At 40.3% G+C, this 22,042-nt stretch overlaps 1 protein-coding gene across 6 annotated transcripts; it reads left to right on the top strand.

Moving 5' to 3' along the window:
- The first annotated feature begins 8,569 nt into the window (after window positions 1–8,569).
- slc37a4b (solute carrier family 37 member 4b) lies at window positions 8,570–21,108 on the top strand. Of its 6 annotated transcripts, none has more exons than XM_085174888.1 (11): window positions 8,570–8,911; window positions 9,368–9,475; window positions 9,575–9,984; window positions 10,911–11,143; window positions 12,787–13,033; window positions 14,132–14,284; window positions 14,364–14,449; window positions 16,723–16,836; window positions 16,918–16,983; window positions 19,875–20,013; window positions 20,093–21,108. In XM_085174888.1, exons 3-11 carry the CDS (start codon window positions 9,837–9,839, stop codon window positions 20,257–20,259), a joined length of 1,353 nt encoding a protein of 450 aa, XP_085031014.1. In that variant the 5' UTR covers window positions 8,570–8,911; window positions 9,368–9,475; window positions 9,575–9,836; the 3' UTR covers window positions 20,260–21,108. The 6 variants fall into 6 exon arrangements, with proteins under 6 accessions (XP_085031014.1, XP_085031013.1, XP_085031015.1 ...); XM_085174889.1 differs by lacking the exon at window positions 8,570–8,911 and adding an exon at window positions 8,918–9,047; XM_085174890.1 differs by lacking the exon at window positions 8,570–8,911 and adding an exon at window positions 8,918–9,047 and having other exon boundaries at window positions 9,368–9,479.
- The last annotated feature ends 934 nt before the right edge of the window (window positions 21,109–22,042 follow it).

Raw genomic sequence — 22,042 nt, 5'->3', positions numbered from 1 at the left:
AGACACACAGAGCGGAGGCAAGAGGGCGTTTTAACACAATTTATTGGTGAATATATAATATGGGTGAAAACACAATAACGTGGCAAACTGCGTTGTGGAAACGTAGCCGTGGAACTATTAGCGTGGCATGAACGTGAGGACAACTAGATCTAGGCAGGTAAGTATTGGTCACACTGGGGAGAGAGGAGAGCGGAGTTAGAGCTGGGTTGAAGTGGATTACCAGAGAGGGTAATTATGAGAGTCTCTTCAGCTTACTTGCAGGAGGTGGAGGTGTGGTATCTAGGGGGAGGTGAAACGGCTGACCTGGGGTTCGTTGGATCCAAAGTGGTGAGTGAGCAGGAGGGCAGGTGAGGTTTGGAGATATTTCCCAGTGAGGTGGAAAGGAGCTGAGATCCTAGTGGTGAGCAGCAGTCGACACTGGAGAATAGGTCCTGAAGCACAAGAAACAGCGCGAGTCAAACAACTTGAGATTAGCAGCATGAACGTGGGAGCCGGTTACCAACATCAGGTAGTTGACGAACTGGCAGGGAGGAGATGACAGCGCAGAGCTTAAATCCCTCTTTGGCCTGACTGCCCCAATTAGCTCCAGATGCGTGAAGCTGAGGAAGTCCTGCCCACGGGCGGAGCCAAGGGTGCTCTGGCACTGATGGAAAATCCCAGCTGCTCACCCAGACCATGACAGTTAGATATCCACCCATGGACAGTTACAACTTACGTCAGCCTATCTGAACATGATGATGAATGCATAACTGTTCTAAGCCTTCATCAGCTCCCCCTTCACTAGAAATATGGTTATAACGATTGTAAGAGCTGTGAGAACGACACAGTACTGCAGACAGGTGAAGCCCAGTGAGTACAGTACATGTAACCACAGGGAGCAGCTTCATGCCCGAACACAGTGAGAGAAGAAATGAAAAAAAGGAGATTTGTAACGGCCCTGTCTCAAGCCTCTGAGGCTGGTTTTGACGCATTAATTGCGACGCAAAGCTAAATCCTGCCCTGTGGCCCGTCTCTCCCGCTGAGAAACTATGATTGCTGTTGGTAAGGAGTGATTGAAGAAGCTGGGTAACTTTCTCTTCTGCCTTTGTAGCTCATCTGGTTGGGCGTAACGGTCCCAGACTCATTATTTTTCTCTCTTTCAAGCTGCTTTGACATTTGAGCTGCCGATGACTTTAAATGGATATCAAGCGTACAAAGGAGGACAGTCACATTTTCTTTAACAACAAAGCCGATCATTATTAATAGTCACAACAACGAGTGTCATTAAAAATATCAGAGGGTCTCCAGAGGAACCAAACTGGCTTGTGTTCTGCAGTCACGGTTATTAGGTCGGAGTTGTGATGGACCTGAAAGCACAGTGCAAGGTTTGTTAAAGCAAAACCACAAAAAGAAAAGAGTTAACATAAAAATAGTAAAGAATCAAAATGACATTTAATTTCATTATACAAAATAAAACATTAAAAGCATTAAAAAACAACCTTTTACTGAACAGTTATGGAAATGAGCGGCTCTGTTCATTCTTGATCCAGAGAGGAGACACAAATCCCTTTGGGCTTGTGTCAGGAAAGGCGTCTAGTGTGGGGGAAAAATCATGTGGACCTACTTGCTGTGACGACCACCATGTGAATAAGGGAACAACTGAAAGCAGCTAGTTTGTTATTTTAAAAATAAAAGCTTCTTTACAAACACAGCCAAAAAGCACAAACAAAGCACACTGCACTTGTTTGGACCTGGATCAGGATTGGTCATTACCACAGAGGCGTTGTAGTATGGAACGCCAGGACTGCCATAATGAATTAATTAAATACACCATTAAATAATTAATTAAATGTGGCAACAATTAATTAATTACATGTGTCATAAATATTTATGTAATTAATTATTTCTGATTTTAATTAATTGTTGCCACATTTAATTAATTATTTAATGGTGTATTTAATTAATTCATTATGGCAGTCCTGGCGTTCCATATGAAGGAGTCAACTGTGCAATAATTAATTAAAATGTGAAATAAAGAAATAATTAATTAAAGGTGTCATTAATTAATTAAATGTGTCATTAATTAATTAAATATGTCAATAATTAATTAAATGTGTCAATAATTAATTAATTACATGTGTCATAAATATTTATGTAATTAATTATTTCTGATTTTAATTAATTATTGCCACATTTAATTAATTATTTAATGGTGTATTTAATTAATTCATTATGGCAGTCCTGGCGTTCCATATTGTAGGGTCATGAAAAGGATCCTGTTATGGATTTCAATTACCTTTTTCTTGACACCTGTAACTGGTCTATGCCACATACTGTTTCCCAGTTCTTACTGTGTACTTATTTGCAATATTGGTGCAACCCACTTCAGGATAATTCAGTGCTTGCACGCTGATGAAGAAGACTGGTTTGTTGTTGCTTTTTTAACCACCCTGGCTCATGCGCCGTTGTCCAGAAACCACTGATCATGGACTCAAAGAAACATGAATTAGGAAGGAAAGAAGTGCACAGTCAAAATATCATTTTATAAAAGGATGCCCTCTGCCATCACTCGGACAGTCAGAGCCAAATGATAACCAGCTTTGACAGACTCTTATTCCACTCTTATACTTTGCATATATATTATATATCAGAATATCATAACAGCCAAATCAATTATTTGAAGTCACACATCTACTGATGCCTTTTGGTTTTATTGACGAGCTCAGACCATTTCGTATGGCTGACAGGTGTCAGCAGTAGTAAATCCAGAATCAAGGGCTAAATGATGTCTCTGGGGGCAATGCAAAAGGCAAGCAAAAACCAGACCAGTTGGACCACATTAAAACAAACTGACGCTCTCTCGCCTGTTCCAACAACAACAACATCCTGTTCCTGGATGTTGTTGTGGACACAAACAGGCTTTTGAGAAGCTTTGCAGAACACTGAGATGAAAGGAGAAAGATCCGCTTCACTTTGGTATGTTGTAACTGATGTCTATTTTTAGATTTCACTAGATTTGCCTTGCTTGCAATGATGGGACTCTACTGCTTTGACAACACAAATAAACAGTAAAGCTACTGCAGGGCTACAGCAGCAGAAGACCACACTGTGTGGCACTCTGAAGATTTTTTGCATTAAATACATTTTTTCTGCAAAAAAAAAAAGAATGAAAAAGGATCATGTATGTATCATGTATTGCATGTTGCTGTTCTCTGCAAACATAAACGCTGGCTTATGAACATCAGCTGAGCGGTAACTAGACGCTCTAACACAGCGAACCCTCCTGCTTAAGAGGAACAACAATAACAGAAATGCATTTCAAGGCAAAAGAACAGAGACATATTTAATACAACAGCATCTGTCTCTAGAAGACACAAAACAGCTTTTACCTCTCTCTGAGGCAGACTGTGTAACGACTGCAGTCTAGTACATCGGCAACAATGAACACGTTACTTTAGCTCCATCTTTTGGCAGGAAGTGTGTTGAAGCACTGATGGTGCTTCTTTTGTCTTTAGTCTTCTTTTCCAATTGCTCATTTGTCTGGTTTGAAATCTCAAAACAGGAACACAATGTTCAACTACAAATTAGTGCAACTTGCCAAAAAAATAAATGAATCAAACTCATAATAATAGGTCAACTTATTTTGTTCCACTGACAAAAGGAATCACTGGACATCAACAGACTTGTCGGCTCATAAATGTTCATACAATATTGTGTATAATGTGCTTTATAATACACTCAGATGGACCATGTCTTTGTCACTATGGTTTATTTTTGTTGCTGTTTTTCCTTCTTTATTATTTTTGATTACCTCAGTTGGTGTCTTCTTCTTTAGTGAGTTTTGTCATTTTTGATGTGAATTTTCAAATTGCATTTAATTTGTATGAAAAAACTGTATAACTAGAGCTTGACTGATTGACCAGACTAGAGATTTTAAAAAAAAGCTCAAAGTAAAGATCAGAATCCACTATTCTAGAAAATATTAGAAATATATTAAAGAGTACCAAATTAGAAAGAAGCAGTCTTTTCATACCGAAACACACTGAGGTTGTGATTTAGAGGAAATTGTTACTTCAGGCTGATAAACTGAGGTAATCCAGGAAAATAGGTTTCCTTTCCCCTGTTTTTGCCATTACATAGATTATTTCTTTTCTCACTCTGCTCAAGGATTAATCACTCACAGAGGCCTGAGGTGAGAGCAAATGAGCACCCAGTAATCAAAGATGCTTGTGGAGGGTATTTCACGTTGTTAAACATTAATTAATGTTTAGGCCTGTGTTTGACGTTGCTAATGAAATGCATGATTCACCCTCTGCCTCCAGAACATGTTGTGTGTCGCCCCGTATACAGCGTCTCCAACACTGATAACTGAATGGCTTACACAATGATAGTGATCTTATTTTAGTATGAATTAATTACATTTATTAATTAATTAATTTAGTAGTGGCACCACGGTTGTGGAGTTCTCTCCCACTGTCTCTTCGCTGCACGGACTCCATTGATTCTTTTAAGAAACAGTTGAAGACATTTTTATTTAGAAAAGCATTTGATTAATTTCTTCTTATGCTGTTTTTATAGTTTTATTGTTTTACATTGTTTTATTTACTGTTATATTGTTTTTATATTTCCATTTCCTGTGTTGTAAAGCACTTTGTGATTTTTATCTGTGAATCTGTGAGCTTCAGCTGTGATTATACAAACGATCAGTGAGTGTCTGTAACCTCACACAGAACTGTGAGTGAAGAACAGAGTATTGAGCAGAGGGAAAGCTCCAGGTTTTCTGTTAAGTAAGAGAGTTCACTTCAACTCCGAGTCAGTTACAGACTGTGAACTAAGCCTGCTCACTGTCAGGTTTTCTTCAACAAACTCTGACTTTCTCTCTGACTCCGCCCCTCCAGCTGCACCTGAACAAACTGGCTGACATTCTGATTCATGAGCATGTTGGCCATCCATTCATAAAGTTGCAATCAAAGCACATAGAGGAGCAAATTATTTTGCTGAAATCCCACTTAGATATCATTTTGCTATTTTGACTACTTGACATGAGCGATTTTGCAAACCTACAGTCGTCATTATATGAGGACGAATGAAGGACTGAAAACCAGTGTTGGGACTAACGCGTTATTAAGTAACGCGTTACAGTAACTACGTTATTATTGTGGTAACGAGCACGGTAACTAGTTATTATGCCAAAATCAGGAACGCGTTAGTCGTTACTGGGATTTAGATAGGGTCGTTACTCGTTACTTCGTGTGGTGGCTATCGCGGAGCTTCCACAGATTCAGTAACATTAGCAAGTGGTGGAGGCCAGCAGGTGGATGAGGGAAAGGGGACGCAGAAGGAAAAGAGACCCGAGGCAGCCGCCGGTCCAAGTGTGAACTGAACTTCAGGTAAGAAGTTATGACCTGCAGTCTATCTGGGTCAGATATAAACCAAGTTTAGGTGGAGTTTATTTTCGTTATTCTGACTTTTTCCGTACTGCGTGCTAGCTAGCATGACGGAGTTTCTATACAGCTGGGTGGGTGCTATGAAGTTAATGTTGAACTTTATTTTGTTCATAAGTTATTAGAGTTGCCAACCGTCCCGTCTGGTATTCCAGAGAAAATATTACGCGTTTCTTATTGAGTTGAAAAGGAAGAGTTTGTCCCGTAATTCAGCTACAATGAAAAAGGCACAAAGCTGGAGTTATTCTGTGTCTTTGCTGCACAGCTGCCTCTTCTTCTTTCATTCTCCCCCCCTCCCTCTCCCGTTTCTACTTCAATCATGAAAACTGATCAATGATCAGCTGATCGGCTCTCTTGTTTGTTTATCGCCCACTTTGCGCCAGAAAGAGGAAACCAGCCGATGTCGCGTTAAACAACAGCACGTTTAAGCTTGATCAGCTGTTGTTAGAACTTATTTAATATTAATTTCTAGTATCAGCTGATGTTTGCTGGAGCCACAGCTGCAAAAAAGCTGCTGGTCATGATATCGGTTTGGTTATCTGGTGAGAGGGAAACATGAAGATGAAACCAGGAGATGTCCTTACTGAATCATCAGAGCTGAACAGGTGATGGAGAAACAGGTTTACCTTTTAGGTGACATGAATGAGTTGAAGGGAAGTTATGAACTGATTCTGAGAAACAGATAACCCCAGGATCCTTTTTAGGTAGCTGACAGCTGGTAACTGTGCAGGGGCGGATCTAGCAAAGTTTTGCCAGGGGGGCCAGGTAGGGCATTAACAGGGAGAGGTGGGCACAAAGAAATACTTTTCTTTCTTATTCTCATTTAAAATGTCTAGCTTTTAAAAAATAATTATCTGAATCTTACAACAAACGATTGATAGATTGATGCATATATACCATCAAAACAGTGTACATCACTGTCACAACAGCGTTTGTTTTCATTCAAGGCTTTATGATTTTTCCTATAATGGCGGGCCGGTCTCTAGTCAAAATGCCCGGGCCAATTTTTTGTCCCCGTCCAGCCCTGTATGCAGCTCATCTGCAGTCTGGTGTTACTTACATCTTCCTATTCAGAAGGCAGAATTTCCGAGTTCTGAGTACAATCGAAAGCACCACGACTGCAGTTTTTGTGTTGGATGTAAAAGGCGCACATGACGCTGTGACGTAGGCTAGAATCATGGCAGCAGTCAATGACGGTCCAGGCGTGGGATTTCTCTCGTGGAAATATGCACATTATCTTTTCCTTTCTATTGGTAGGTGGCACAGTGCACTTGTGGCAAGTAAGCAAGCTAGAAGACTGGCAAAGTTATGGAAGCAACACATTAACAAGAGAATTCTGAGTAAAACCAAAGTTACTTTCCCTAGTAACTAGTTACTTTGAAAGTAACGAGTAACTTGAAGTAACTGAGTTACTTTTGATAGAAGTAACTAGTAATGTAACTAAGTTACTATTTTAAAGTAACTTACCCAACACTGCTGAAAACTAGATCTTCAGCAGTGATTCGGAGATGCTCTTTGCCTCACCTTGGTAGTAACTGTTGCCTTCTGATCAGCTTGAAGCTGTCTGGCCATTCTCCTCTGACTTCAAATATCGACAAGGCATTTTCACCCAGAATAGCCATTCACTGTAATCCTATTAGATCAGCAGTTTATGAAATACTCACCCTTTTCTCTTTGTACATGTTGCCGTTGGGATTCATTTTTAGAAAATACAACATCTCCTTTCACTGTTATGCCGATGATATCCAGGTTTATTCACCTTTGAAATCCGATGTGACTGCTTCTTTGCAACCTCTGTTCAACTGTTTGCATGAAGTTAAAATTTGGTTATCACATAATTTTCTTACATTGAACGAGAATAAGACCGAAACCATAGTCTTTGGTAGTCACACTCCGCTAGACCAGTTAGCTGATGCCCTTGGCCCTCTCGCTAGCCATCTCTCGCCCACTGTAAGAAACCTCGGAGTGTTCCTGGATGGCTCTTTTAAACTTGAGAAACAGGTGTCCACTGTGGTAAAAAAAAAAAACAGCTTTTACCAGTTGCGTCAGATTTCCAAAGCAAAGCCGTTCCTTCCTTTAAAGGACCTTGAAAAGCTTATCCACACATTTATTAAATCCAGATTGGACTACTGTAACTCCCTCTACTCGGGCCTCCAACACTCTTCTCTTTGCCGGCTTCAGTTAATTCAAAATGCAGCTGCGCGTCTTTTAACAGGTACGAGAATCCATGAACACATAACTCCAATTTTAGCCAAACTACATTGGCTCCCTGTTAAATATCGCATAGATTTTTAAATTCTTTTGTTCACTTTTAATATTCTGAATAATTTAGCGCCCAGCTATCTTTCTGAACTACTCCACTCATACAATCCCAACAGAGCACTTAGATCGTCCAACCACAGGCTCCTAGCACAACCTAGGACTCGAATGAAGTCGAGAGGTGACCGGGCCTTTCCGTGGCACCCAGACTCTGGAATAACCTCCCTGTTCATATTCGTACTGCCGAGTCGATCCAGTTTTTTAAATCACGTCTTAAAACGTATCTTTTTACTTTGGTTTTTGATTCTGTCTAGTTGGCTGGTCTAGCTTGTTGTGTTGTTACCTTTTGTTTGTTGTCCTCTTTTATTGTTTGTTTTAATTGTATCATGCTTTTACTGACTGTGAAGCACTATGGTCAACACTGTTGTTTTAATATGTGCTATATAAATAAATTTTGATTTGATTTGATTTGATTTGATTTGATTTGATTTGATTTAGCATGCTTGGCGAAAGTAACAATGGCACGTTCAAAGTCTTTTATCTCATCTTTCCTTCTTATTCTGATGTGCCTTTTGAACTTCAGCAGGTCATCTTTACATGTCTAAATGCCAGCAGCACTGTGTATTCTGGCCTTGTCGTGTTTCTGTCAGTACTCTTTGTTTTCTCCATATAAAGTTAGTTTTACTGTCAAAAACAAATATTTTAATGCAGAATGTGTACTTTTACTTGTGAATGTGAGACTTTTATATGTAATAAAGATTCTGTGGGGATCTGAGGAATTTCTCTAGACCCCCTCTTTCAGTTGCTCTTCACACCAGTTTGCAGAGGAGGGCGGTAGTGAGCAATGCGAGCTAAATATTGATGTCTTCGTGTAACAATAGAAGGTTGGCTGAGCCGTATTATTCTGCAGGCCCGAGTGATTCCTAAAATATGCCAGCTCAAGAGTAATATGGGGCTAGTTGTTTTGTGAGGCATCACAAGCTTAAATTCATATATTTTTCGCTGGAGTTTGGCGGCATGAAAACCGACCTCTACCTAAGCACGAATACTTGATATTGTTTGTTTTAGTGACTGCCTGTGCAGCATAGTAACTGATAAGCTGCCACACTGTGTGTCTTTGTGTGTTGTGGCTGTGCCCACTCCATGTATGTCGCGCAGCCGCGCTCCCGGGACTGCAGATTCACGAACGCGCACCGTGTCTCAGCACGGACGAGGGACACGAATGAAAGGTAACGGGCTCTGCCGGCATTTCTCCATTCAGCGCTTCAGCGAGCCGCTAGGTTGCTGTTCCCCGCGGCACTGACGGGGGTTAAGCTCGCTTTACGTCGTGGTTTGGAGCCCGGGGAGCGTTGACAGACACGGAAGGTCCCACAAATCAGTTCGCCGATATGTTTGTTAGCAAGACCGCTGCCATTTGAGTAATTCAACTGCTATTAGCGACTTGTTCGGTTGTTTAAGACGCTTTAGGCGTCAGCAGGGTTTAGTGAGTTTAAATGGACACAGAATGCCATTAAAGTGTAAAACCACAGAGCTTATGGCGGAATTCGAAGTATTTGACAGTTAAGCTTTTCCTATCGTACCGTGTGTTCCTGAAACAAGGCTACAAACTGACCGGTCTTGCAGGTTTTCTGACATCTGATAGTTTGACGGTTGCTAACTGGAGCCTTCAACTCTGACATTTATAGGGCAGCATGCTAGAGCAGTGAAACTGAGCATGCTGGGCTGTAGCTCCTGCACCTGACCTGGTCAGCACCGTGGCAATTTTTTGACCTGAAGAAAAGAAACTGCAGATAGTCAGTCTGTGCCATTCCAGCTTAATGTAATAAATTGGATGACCTGATGAAGCTGCTTCTGTCTAAAATAATGTGTGTTTTCTTGCTCTCATTTTTCAGGCTGCCTTAAAGTTCCTGTCCTCTGTCCCGGTGTCCCCAAGCAGCAGCCTCACAGATAGGCAAAGCTACCAGCCAGCAGCTTGCTGCAGAGCTTCACCTCATGGAGAATATTTTATCCCATGCTACATCTTATTTTAGACCTCCTGCTGCAAACAACCCTTTACCAGTAGTGTCAGCATCTAGCTGATCCCAGAGGGCCCAGAAACAAGACTCCACTGAAGAAAAAACATTATTATTATAATTATTTGCATTGACTGTAATCATGGGGGCTACAGGCTACGGCTACTATCGTTTAGTCATCTTCATTTGCATGTTCATCGGCTACTCGCTCTATTTCTTTAACAGAAAGACCTTCTCATTTGTCATGCCCTCTGTGATGGAGGAGATAGAACTGGACAAAGATGATCTGGGTAAGATGGAAACAATAACGGGATGTTTTTATGTTTTAGGCTGTCGAGTGTAAGGAAAAGCTTCTTTAGCAAGCATTTAAGCCTTTAATCAAGCAGTTGCACAAGCGTTGCTATGTGAAGTGTTTGTTTGATTGCTGCTACACCCACCAGAGTGCTTATTATGTCACTTGCACTGATTTGACCTCAAAATTTCCACTGGGGAGAGTTTTGGTTTAAAAATGGTCCCAAAAAGATAACATTTATAAACATGTCCATCAATTTGTGCTTATTTTGTGGTGTTCACAACGTGCTGGTCCAACCTACGCTATGAAGAATTTAGAAACAGCTTTACACACGTTCAGGTTTCCTGTTGAAAAAGCACATTGGACATGCTTTTTGTTTATTTGTTTATACAAATGATGAATTAGTTCAGGTCATGTTACACTTCTGAGACTCCACACACAGTTACCTGGATAAGACAAAATCCTGCTCCTCACTAGAGGCCTCTGGGCTGTGGATATTCCATGAATAATTTCAAAGTGGGAAGGATGTTTTTCCTTCTGTAAATCCACTCAAAAGCTCATCAATTTGTGACTATAGATTATGGTTGGGGAAAGAATTGATAAAACGTAGCATAGCGATATTTTGCATTTCAATACAGGAGCACCAAACGTCAGGGAATGCTATGAAGAAGGGGCTCATCTCACCACCATCCCGAGATAACGTTACACAAGAAAACTGAAATTAAGTCGGCTCAACCAAAACGTCAGCTTTACAAAGCTAGCTCCTAATTCAGAGCAAGCTAATCGCTCAGTCGCACAAGTAAAGAAAAAAGTAAAATGTTGTGATAGTGAGTTATTAATGTGGATACTTTGTAGCAACCCAAATCTTCTTCAGTAAACAGTTTGTATCATACTGAAATAGCAATCTTCACTGTGTCTCTGCAGGTCTGATCACCAGCAGCCAGACTATGGCCTATGCCATCAGTAAGTTCATCAGCGGCGTGATGTCAGATAGGATCAGCGCCCGCTGGCTTTTCTCCATTGGCCTTTTCCTGGTAGGGGGCATCAATGTGGTCTTCTCCTGGTCCTCTACTGTATCCATGTTCTCTCTGCTGTGGTTCATCAATGGCCTGGGACAAGGCTGTGGCTGGCCCCCATGTGGGAAAGTGCTCCGCAAGGTAATATCATCCTGTCTGCCACCTCATGCACCAGTATAGGTGTAATGCTGTCAGCTCGCAGGGTGCCCAGGATGCTTGTAATGCTTTCGCAACTAGTGAAAAGACATCACTTACAGGGGAGCACTACCTCCGGTGCATTAACCCTTTAAGACCTACCATAGAACCAAGTCCGCCAGAGCTTATATTATATGTTTACATGCTGTGGAGCCATTTTTGGGAGCATTTCAAGTTGCTATACATCAATACAACCATGATAGCCCAGATTTTAATAATATGTCTGCATTAAGTGCATAGTAATTACATAAATTGCAAAAAAGTGCAATAAACTACAAAAAAAATTGAAAATCGTTTTTGTTTTTTTAACATATATTTCTAGTTAGAGAAATTTAAGAGGCTTATCCCTCAAAACTGTAAATACAAAAAAGTTGCACAAACTAGTTTCCCACCACAGGAAATTTATTTTGAGTGTCTTCATAGTTTTATTTTTGAAATACACCAATTTTTATACACTGCAGGAAAAACGAAAATCAATATTATAATGCAAATTTGCAAAAAAGCAGCATATGCATCAAAATAAACTATTTCCAGCAGTGCAATATGAGTCCTAAGCATCCCAGAAACCACACAGAAAGTCATAAAGTCAAAGATAACTTTTAAAAACACCAGTATAGGCTCATGAGGCCCTGATGGTAAAAAACTACATTTCTGCGAAAATGACGTCACTTCCGGTTTCGGGCAGGTCATGGCGGACATGCGATAGTTTGCACTGATGGATGTAGGAAGTGTTATGAACAGCTGATCGGATCGGCAAAGCGTGTTTCTGGAATATTATGTTTTTGTTGCAGCAAGCGCTTTTTATGCAGTTTTTGCAAAGCTATATGTGGAAGGAAACTGTGACCGAGGACAAGCTGATGGCATAAGATGTAAACATGTTAAACATGTATATTTCCTGTTTTATTTGCTGTAATTGGATTCCTTGACATATATAGGACTCATCTTTGGTAGGACTACAGTCCTACAGTCATATGTTCGAGCAAATCCTAATCCATTAGACTTTGAGATACGTTGGAAGGTATCTTAAAGTAAGAAGCTCTCTTAGACGTAGCGGTGAGGAACAGCTGGGCAATAAATAGGCTTTGGCAAATGTTCAGCGTGTGGCAGGGGATCAGATTACAGGTTATTTATGGAAGATCCTCAGGAGATGTTTTTGAAGAATAGTAACATTGTTCAGAAGAAGTCAGAGCAAGTGGATTCTGAAGTTACTGGACAATCTTTCAGGGGTACGGTGTGAGGACTATTTATGGTCGCCCGTAGGTCGATTACGTCATGAGGGCGTGTGGCTCTGATGTCATTTCTTGACAAGCAGTACAGCAAAAAAAAAAAAAAACCAACCTCCAAACACATTACACTTTTTGTCTGTGCTGTCATCGTTCTACAATTCTGTTGATTATTAGATTTGCAATAATCTCTCTGCACAGCCCACATATAATCTTTTAAGATAAACTGCGCTCAGTGACAAATTTACTTCCATAACTTGTGGGTTGCCTCAGCAAATGGAAACTAGCTAATATGAGCAATATGTGGTTTCAAGTTGTGCTTAAATAGGCTTTAATATTTGACTCTTTGTGTCTGTTCTCCGTCAGTGGTATGAGCCTTCCCAGTTTGGAACATGGTGGTCTGTGCTGTCCTGCAGCATGAACCTGGCTGGGAGTCTGGGTCCAATCTTGGTCTCAGTGCTGCTGCATTACTACGACTGGAGGACCATCCTGACCATGTCGGGCATTTTCTGTGCTGCCTTCTCATTTGTTTGTCTAGCGTTTGTAAAGAATGAGCCAAAGGATGTGGGCCTTCCCAGCATGGAGGCAGCGGCCAAGAAGGGCGCGAAAGGAGGTGAGAGAACAAGAACGGAAAGGTCACTTCCTGTGTAGCTTTAAACGATCATCATGTCAGTCACACGGGGACGTGTTCAGGGATGCAAACAACTCACTTGTGAGCTAATTTTCCTCTTTTTTAAGTAGTGACATTAGTGACTTGTTGATTATCCTGAACCAGTGGATGATGGATGAATCCCTTTCAGAATTCCTACAATGAATTTCTTTGATGCTCATGAAGGTGAACTGTATTGGACAATTAGGTCCATTTCTGTTGTGACATTCAGATGTAAGGTCAGAATTTGGTGTAAATCAAATTCAAATTCAAATTTTATTTGTCACACACACACAACCATACACAGTATGACATGGGGGTGAAATGCTTGTAGCTGTACAATGCCCGACCATTAAATGACAGAAAAAGGTTTTACAGTATTTACAATTTACAGGTTACTACAAAATTTACAAATTAACAGTAAAAAAAAAAAAGTGCAAATATCAGAAAGAGATTATCAAGATTATAAATTATAGGAATTGTAGGATTATAGGAAATGAGTGGTGGTGCGTGTGGTGATGTGATGTGTGTGAGAGTCCAGTCCTACACCTGGTTCAGGGCCCGAATAGCCTGGGGGAAGAAGCTCCTCCTCATTCTCTCTGTTTTGGCCTTAAGGGAGCGGAAGCGCTTCCCAGACCTCAACAGTGAGAAGAGTCCATTGTTGGGATGGGAGAGGTCCATCATAATCTTCCTAGCTTTGGTCTTGCACCGCTTGGTGTAGATGGACAGCAGGTCAGGGAGCTCTGATTGAATGATGCGTTCGGCTGAGCGCACCACTCTTTGCAGATCTCGTCTGTCCTGCTTGGTGCTGTTCCCAAAGGTCATGAAAGCATGGCTTCATCCTGCTTTGGATGAGCAGTCTGGAGGTCCCTTTCTTGACACACTTTGTATGTTAGCACCAACTGATCATTGTTTAAATGCCACAGTTGCTGAATATGTCCATCCCTTTATGACCATACCATGTGACAGGCATGCTTTGTAGAATAATTGAAAAAACTTCATTTTTTACATTATTTGGACTGTTAAGTGTTCATGAGCTCTTTTTGTGTCTGTGCTCACCAGGAAGCAGCGAAAGCACCCTGAGTGAATTCCTCCTCTCTCCTTTCCTGTGGGTGCTGTCTCTGGGTTACTTGGTGGTGTTTGGAGTGAAGACGGCTGCCACCGACTGGGGACAGCTGTTCCTCATGCAGGAGAAAGGCCAGACTGCTCTCATGGGTACGTGTTGTTGCTTCCCACAGAGTTTTCACGTCATCTGACTGGTTGTGGGTGATGACGGAAGCTCTGTTGCTAACAGGCAGTACCTACATGAGTGCCTTGGAGGTTGGAGGCTTTGTGGGCAGCCTTGCGTCAGGCTTCATTTCAGACAGAGCTGTGGCTCGGGTGAGTAACCGATATGAGTTGAATTAAAACAACTTGGGTCGGTTAAAGTGATTCTTGAACAAGCATACGAGTAGCGATTGGTTAAGTGGATTAGTTAGCTCAACTATTTCAAATAATTAAAGGCTTGAATGAGCCTTTAAAAAGTTTGAGCAAAAAGGTCTACTAAAAGTAATGGAAATAACCATAAGTTATGTAATATTAACAAAGAAATAGTTGGAATTCTATGCTTAAGGTATCACTGGTATTTGAAATTCATTAAAAAACAAATTCTTCAAAAGCTAACCAAAATGGATAGACACTTGAAATCTTATTATTGCCAAACCGTGAATAAAAGTTGTAAATATTTGTAAATATAGCAATTAAATTGTTAGCCAAGTATGAATTAACAGTTAGCAAAATAGCAAATATAGCAAAAATGCAGTTTATTACGCAGTTTCTGTAAACACACTGCACACTATTTCCCCCAAAATCCTTCTCCAGCAAGCCTCTTGGCTGTGAGTGGGAGTCCCCACTCAGCACAGCCACACAGTCGGACTGTAGCTACACTGTAACAGCAAACCCCTCTGAAACCTTAGAATGTAACTTACCTATGATTACATTTCATCTAAGGCCCTCTTTAACCCTCTGGGCCGGCGCGTCAAAATCACATGACCAATTTAAGACAACACAGCTACAAGATGCAGCACGTCACAGTCTCCATTTCAACTTGGGTTGAAAGTGCGGACTTCAAACTTTATACCAGTTTTTGAATTGTGTCGATGGGCCACGTAAAATGATAAAAAAATACACTCAATGTTTTTTTCTGAACAAAACAGCGGTGTTTACAGCGGGAAGAACGGTAAAACGGCGTTTTCTACAGACAGCGCTAGCAAACACTCTCCGCTTGCGAGTGAAAAAAGAAAAAGAAAAAACACCCCTTCCCTATTGGTGTTAGAGTTTACCATGTCAGCCAATCAAAAAAATGATAAGGCAACATGTGACATTTGGTTGTTTAGGGAGAAGGAGAAGTTTTTAGGAGTGACGCGGGCGAGCGAAAGACAGAGAGCGAGCGAGTTTTCATATGTGAGACATTAGTGACGTTTAGCGTGTTTGGAGGCTGTAGTTGTTGTGTAGTTATTGTCTTGTATTGTGTCAGTTAGACTGCTGAATTTCACATTTTCTCCAAACAAAAGCCGTCAAAGGCAGATTCCAGTGTAAACGCTGTTCCCACATGGAAAACTGGACTGATGCACCTCCTGCTGCCAGACCTGCAGGTTTAGGCCTGTGCTGTTCTCCTCTGTCTTATACTGAATACAAACTACATTTTTTGGACTGGCACAAATAATTTGTGTACCTTCTTATTTGATGCAGCACATCTGATTGTTCTGTAAATAGATTTAAATGGTTATATAAAAAACGCCCGAGGCCTTGGCTGCATTTTTAGGTAAATAGTACCATATAACTTTGGTGTTTGCAAAACTTGTGTGCATAATTTTTAGAAATGTACAATTTCTATTTGCATTTCAAGTTAAGAAAATGATTCGTTAAACATGTTTGTTGGTTTTACAGGAACCTTTTTCTACTCGGATTTTGAATTTTTTGTCTGAATTTAGATCAACTGTGCTAATATAGTATACCAAAATGAATAAATAACTCAAATTTCAGATATTTGAGGTTGTGCTGAAAATAATGATACCAAACAAGGCAAGAAAAACATATTTTAAAGGTGAAATATAGAGGTAAAATCAAAAGTAGTCAAAAACAGCCAATTATACCCTGGACCCCAGAGGGTTAACCTACTGCTATGAATCTTTGTAGAGTTGGACTGTTAAATGGACTGGTTCTTTACTTGAGCACTGAAAGCACTGTGTCGACACAGCTGGTGACATTTCTGGAAGGTGCACATCAGGTTACCGCGGATGTAGCAGGATATTTACACAATAACTGCAAAGCCCAACACCGTAACCTGACGCGCACCTCCATAGAAATGTAACTGCACTGCATGTCAATGCAGCTCGCAACTATTGCGACTGGCCTGTTCAGTGATGTTGAGTCCTCCTGTGCTACATTTTCACCAGTTTGATTTTATGAGTGAGAGAATAAGCAGGGTTAGGGTTGATTTCAAATTAACATACTGCTCGAATTTTCCAAGGTTGAAGTCTGACTTTTTTTTATTATTATTATTATTATTATTTATTTAGGTTTTAGACTTAAACCTGGTTTTGATACATCACATGTTTCAGTATGAAGGGTGTTGATTTTAGTGTTTTGCTCCTTTCTTTGCCTTTTTCTAGAAAGGCTTGGGCACCCATGGCAACCCTCGCCATGGCCTGCTCATTGTCATGATGGCTGGCATGTATGTGTCAATGTACCTCTTCAGAGTGACCATCACACCTGAAATCCCAAAGGTAATTGATCATTTTGTAATCCACGTGAAATGTATACCTTTCAGTCCTCAAAAAACTCTAAGAGTAAATGTCTTTGTTCAGGAGCCTCCACTCTGGGTCCAAGTCATTCATCCTGTATCCGTCCTCATTGGTGTGTCAGAGAAAGAGGTATGCTCCGGAAAGATTCATTCCATGTGAATAAAAACTATGTAGCTTTGGCCCTCTTTGTACTATTAAAAACTGGAAAAAATATCCAGAAACTATCTTTAGATGGGTAATGTGTTTTTAGTCTTAATACAATGAGATTTTCCAGAAAGACGGGAATTGTTTTGATGGCTTGGGGAAGTGGAGCCATTCATGCATCATCAGTAATAAAGCACAATGCTGGTTTTCTTGTAGTTTGAAAACACTGCTGGCATCTTGGGTTGTGAGGTTGGGAAGTCTGAGTTTTAGAGACCTTCCAGCCGAAAATTCCATCTTTTTTTAAATGTTTATTTATAAGATTTTAAGTTCAAAGTTACATAATGTCACACCAGACAAAGGACATAAGATTCAAAAACAATAACATTTAAGCACAGAAAAAAAAGAAGAAAAAACAGAAACCAAACACAACAAAAAAAACCAAACAGGAAAGAAAAGGAAAAAAAATAAAAACTAAATAAATAAATAATAAAAATACACCAGTTAGCCAGTACAAATCAAAAGTTCAAAAGAAACACCAATGTCCAAAAAAGATGATCTTCTGTGTGAGTTTAGACAGGGCAACAGAGAGTTCACCAAGACCAGAAGATGTGGGAAACAAGTCCAGGAAGGAATCAGGGTCCGGCAGAAGTGCAGTTTCACACAAACACAAAGTGCAGTCAAATGGGTTAAAGTTTATGTTAAATTCCCATTAATATGATTGAGAAAAGGGCCCCAGGTTTCGACAAACTTAAAATGGGTGTCAGCCAAACGATAACGAACCTCTTCAATATACAAACAAGCAATCATCTCACGTAGCCAAACCCTGAACAATGGAGGAGATGGTGATTTCCAGGCTCTAAGAATAAGTCTTTTAGCTACAATCATGCCAAACATTAAGGCTTTCTGAAGAGGACGTCTGAGTGCCAATGAGGTTAGGGAGCAGCCTAGCACTGCAAGTAGAAAATTCCATCTTGAAATGGAACATATGAAACTGTTGTGTGGTTGGCTAATCATTTAAGAGCACACATTTCACTCATATGTTCTTCTGTGAACACGAGCCACAGTAATGCAGTTTCTTTCTGAAATGTAAGATCAGCTTATTCCAACACAAGGGAACTGCCATCGACTGTGCTGCTTATCAAAAGGCTAGCTGGTGAGGTGTTCTGAACAGCGAGCATAGCGGCTCTATATGGTTCTTACACTTTCTCTACAGCAGACTCAGACACACTGCCCTGTGTTACAGTGCCATCCACTGACCAATTCTGGGAAGAAATGTGGGTTACACTCCGGCCCAGCAGGGGGCCAGTTAGGGCCCAGTTACCCGTTCAGCTTGCAGTGATGGAAACCCCGAAGCTGATGAAGAAAAAGGCATTTATTAGTCTGTGGAAGTTTAATGGCAAATGTTGTTGGTGTTAAACACCTGTACCTTTAAAAGAAACTGCTTCTGAAGCAAACTGTGTTGCATAAAATAATTTTTCAAGCTTGCAACATTTGGGATTTCATTTGGGAAAATCAGCGTAAAGACAAACTCAACCAAAATATGTCTTTTTACCTTTTTACCCGTTCACTTTAAAAGAGTTCATTCTCTTTTGAGCTTCAAATGAACTTTAAGATTCACCTAAAGGTTTAAAAATGTCCCAGTTTCAGTATCAGTACCTGTCAAGGTTATTATCGTTAACGAAAACTAACGAAATAACGAAAACTAGAGGTGAAAAAACATTTTCGTTAACGGAAATAAAAATAAAAACAAAAAAAGGAAAACTAACTAAAACTATAATGAGTGTTCACAAAACTAACTAAAATTAACTGAATTTATAGCAAAAATGTGTTTAGTTTTCATTGATGTGTGCGTGTCATACAAGAGTCAAGGGTGAAAATGAAGTTTAGTTTCCAGATTTTTTTCTTGCTGTGTCTCATTATGCCAGCAGGTGGCAGCACGTTAGTCGAGTCGTCTGTGTTGCTGCTCCGTCCACGCGCAGAATCATGTCAGGAAAAGTCGGGAGCCAGAGTCCAATTTGGGATTACTTTGAATATGACTGTGTTTTGGATAAAGCAAGTGTCTTGTAGTGGAAACAGACAAATTATGAGGGACATTTCTAAAGGGAAAAAAATCCCACAAACCTTAAAGTGCACTTGAAAAGCTCACACAAGAAGGCTAACCTAGCTTACCTTGAGAAGGTAAGGGAGCACACTCAACCCTCATCCCCAGAAAACAGAAGCTAACCCCAGGCAAGGCAGCGTGATGCATCCCGAGACAACAGGACGGGGATATCTACACAACTGTGTGAGTCAATTACCTTCAAAACGTTTATCAATTCACTTGAACCAAAATTACAAACACCCGGTGCTGCGAGAGTTAATAGTCTCATTGGGGCCAAGATATACATTTTATAGTTGCCTGGTATCAATGGTTGTTCATCTGCCTTTATTTATTTATTTAAAGAACCCATAGGTGGGAATGTGAGTTGTCTGTCTCTGCGTGTTAGCCCTGCGACAGACAGGCGACCTGTCCAGGGTGCAGTATGGTAGCTGGAATAGCAACATACCCAAGGATGAGCAGAATGACTGATATGATGAAACTGGGATTTTGTTACACTTAATTATTGCAAACACAACTAAAACTATAACTGAAACTAATCAAAACTAAACTGAAACTAAGGATTTTCAAAAAAATAAAAGCTAAACTAAACTAGCAAACAATTGGTAAAAACGAATTAAAAGTGATATAAAATTGAAAATCTGAAGTCAAAACTAAATAAAAATAAAAACTAATGAAAATTGCAAAACTATTAATACCCTGGTACCTGTGGACACCCTAGAAACTTATTTTTCCACCAGAAGGCTTTTATTTTATGTATGTTTTCTCTCATTCACAGATTTGGATCCTCTTGCTTGGTGCCATGTTTGGATTTTCTTCTTATGGACCCGTCGCCCTGTTCGGGGTGATAGCCAGTGAAAGTGCTCCTTCAAACTTCTGTGGAACATCTCATGCTGTCGTAGCTCTAATGGCTAACGGTGAGCTGCAGTAAAATCAATGTCGTGTTTCAGGTTTCGACCCTTTGATATGAACGCACACGCTTTCTTTTTGTTGCAGTGGGAGCTTTCATGGCAGGCCTGCCCTTCAGCACTATTGCCAAGCAGCACAGCTGGGACGTGGCGTTCTGGGTAGCTGAGGTGATAATGGGCGTCACCACCATCGGATTCTTCCTCGTACGTAACATGCGCACCAAAATGGGACGGATCACAGAGAAAGTGGACTAAAGTCCCTGTTGGTACTGCTGGTGACTCTATATGCAAAATACTGCACATTACAGATCCAGCTTGACCAGCCAAAACAAGACTAATCATGAAATCTTTGACGGCATCCTCAGGGCTGATGCAGGTCATGGAATCACTTATTTAGTCCCAGGTAATCCCACATGCATGGATTAATATTAAAGTGCACAAAGCTTCTGTTTTAACACTTCAACTTAATCAGCCAATCAATAGAAAAAGTTTCTCATATAGACGTGCTTAAAAATGGTCTAAAGATGTGTTTCAGAAAACATGCCAACATGAAAGTATCGAAAGCTGTGAGTCGGTTTTCTTGAGTTGAACCGTATGTAGAGCCCATTTTCACATCCTGCCTACAGTGCAGCTCGTTTCTGTTTAACACAGTGAATGTTGACTGAAGGGTCTGTACATTAAAGGTAACATTGTTCACTAATACCTCAAGTATTTGTAAAACTTCTTTTCATTAACGTGTTCACTGACATGAAGCATTTGGAGACCGTATTTTTCTACACAGTCGTTTGCTAAATGATAGTTTGTTCTCTGGTTATGTCAGCTTTTCTGATCTGGCATGTTTATTTATTTATTTATTTTTAGAACAGATAAATACAGATGATAATGTCACTGCCATTGTAGTTTTGTGGAGCAGATTTCTTCATTTTTGGGATAAACAAAGTACATATCATCTGGACTATAAACTGTTAATAAAATCTCTCGACCACCTGATGTTTGTCAACTGAAAGGTTGCAGCACGTGTTGCTTTGCCATGTCTTACTGGAGTTGTGCTGGTTTTCAAAGAGGTAAAGATCTAATAAAAGCTTCATTTTCTTTATCTACAAAGTGTTGTTGACCTTTGCACCTTCAGTGTCTGACAGGTAAACGTCCAAACAACGAGCAGGAACAAATGCGGAGTAAAGACAGACGCCTTTGCTTGAATGAATACATAAAGGGATGGACGTGGTCTGCAAAAAGCCTCCAATCCAAGTGTTGCCAGTTTGAATTCCACCTGATCCCTCGAAGAACAATAAGTACACACAGCCATTACATTTAATGATAACCCAAGGTTTAATTTAAATAGTGAGTTAGAGCAAAGACACGTTTGTAAGTATTTCTAAATGGTGGGATGTGGGAATACTTTCATACTTACTGATTTATTTATTTTAATGAGTGAACCAGATAGCAGCTGCTTGAGTTTGGAGAATAATTTGTGGATAATTGGAAGAAAAGAATACTAAAAATGGGATGATATAAAAAAAATAAGAAGTCTTGGTAAACTTTTAACTATGACTCTGAACCAGGGCTACCTGTGATACATTTCATGTTGTCACATTACAACCTTATTTTATTTACAGCCATATTTTGAGTGACGGTAGACACCAGTAACAGTTTGAGCTGATAAAATTTTGGTGAGAATCGGGTAAAGGTCGGTCCTAACCCAAATTCGAGAATCGGTAAAAACTTTTTTTTAATGAGTCGTCTTCAAACTTGACAATGACACATGAGGTCTTGGGGGACGTGAGTACTTAGGATGGCTAAGCATTTGACTTTGACCTTCACTGTTAGTGCCCAAGGTCAAAGTTGATCTTGGGGGGGAAAAAGCCAAGAAACCATATCGAACGCAATTTACACGTCAGATGTTTCTACAATTTGATTGGTGGTATATTCAGTTGTCTGGACATGATTTCATGAGATACACACCAGTCTATTTAAAGTCCAACAATACATGTCAGAGCAAAAACCAAGACATGAAGTCCAAGGACTTGGAGTGGCTGCC

The sequence above is a fragment of the Neolamprologus multifasciatus genome, chromosome 10, assembly GCF_963576455.1.
Source record: "Neolamprologus multifasciatus chromosome 10, fNeoMul1.2, whole genome shotgun sequence".
Classification (NCBI taxonomy): Eukaryota; Metazoa; Chordata; class Actinopteri; order Cichliformes; family Cichlidae; genus Neolamprologus; species Neolamprologus multifasciatus.
This window is presented reverse-complemented; position numbering and strand designations above follow the sequence as displayed.

Coding starts and splice junctions, on each gene's coding strand:
- slc37a4b (XM_085174887.1), top strand. CDS start 9,837: ATGGGGGCTACAGGCTACGGCTACTATCGTTTAGTCATCTTCATTTGC. Junction 16,837..16,917: donor TCACACCTGAAATCCCAAAG/GTAATTGATCAT, acceptor GTCTTTGTTCAG/GAGCCTCCACTCTGGGTCCA. Junction 20,014..20,092: donor CGTAGCTCTAATGGCTAACG/GTGAGCTGCAGT, acceptor TTTTTGTTGCAG/TGGGAGCTTTCATGGCAGGC.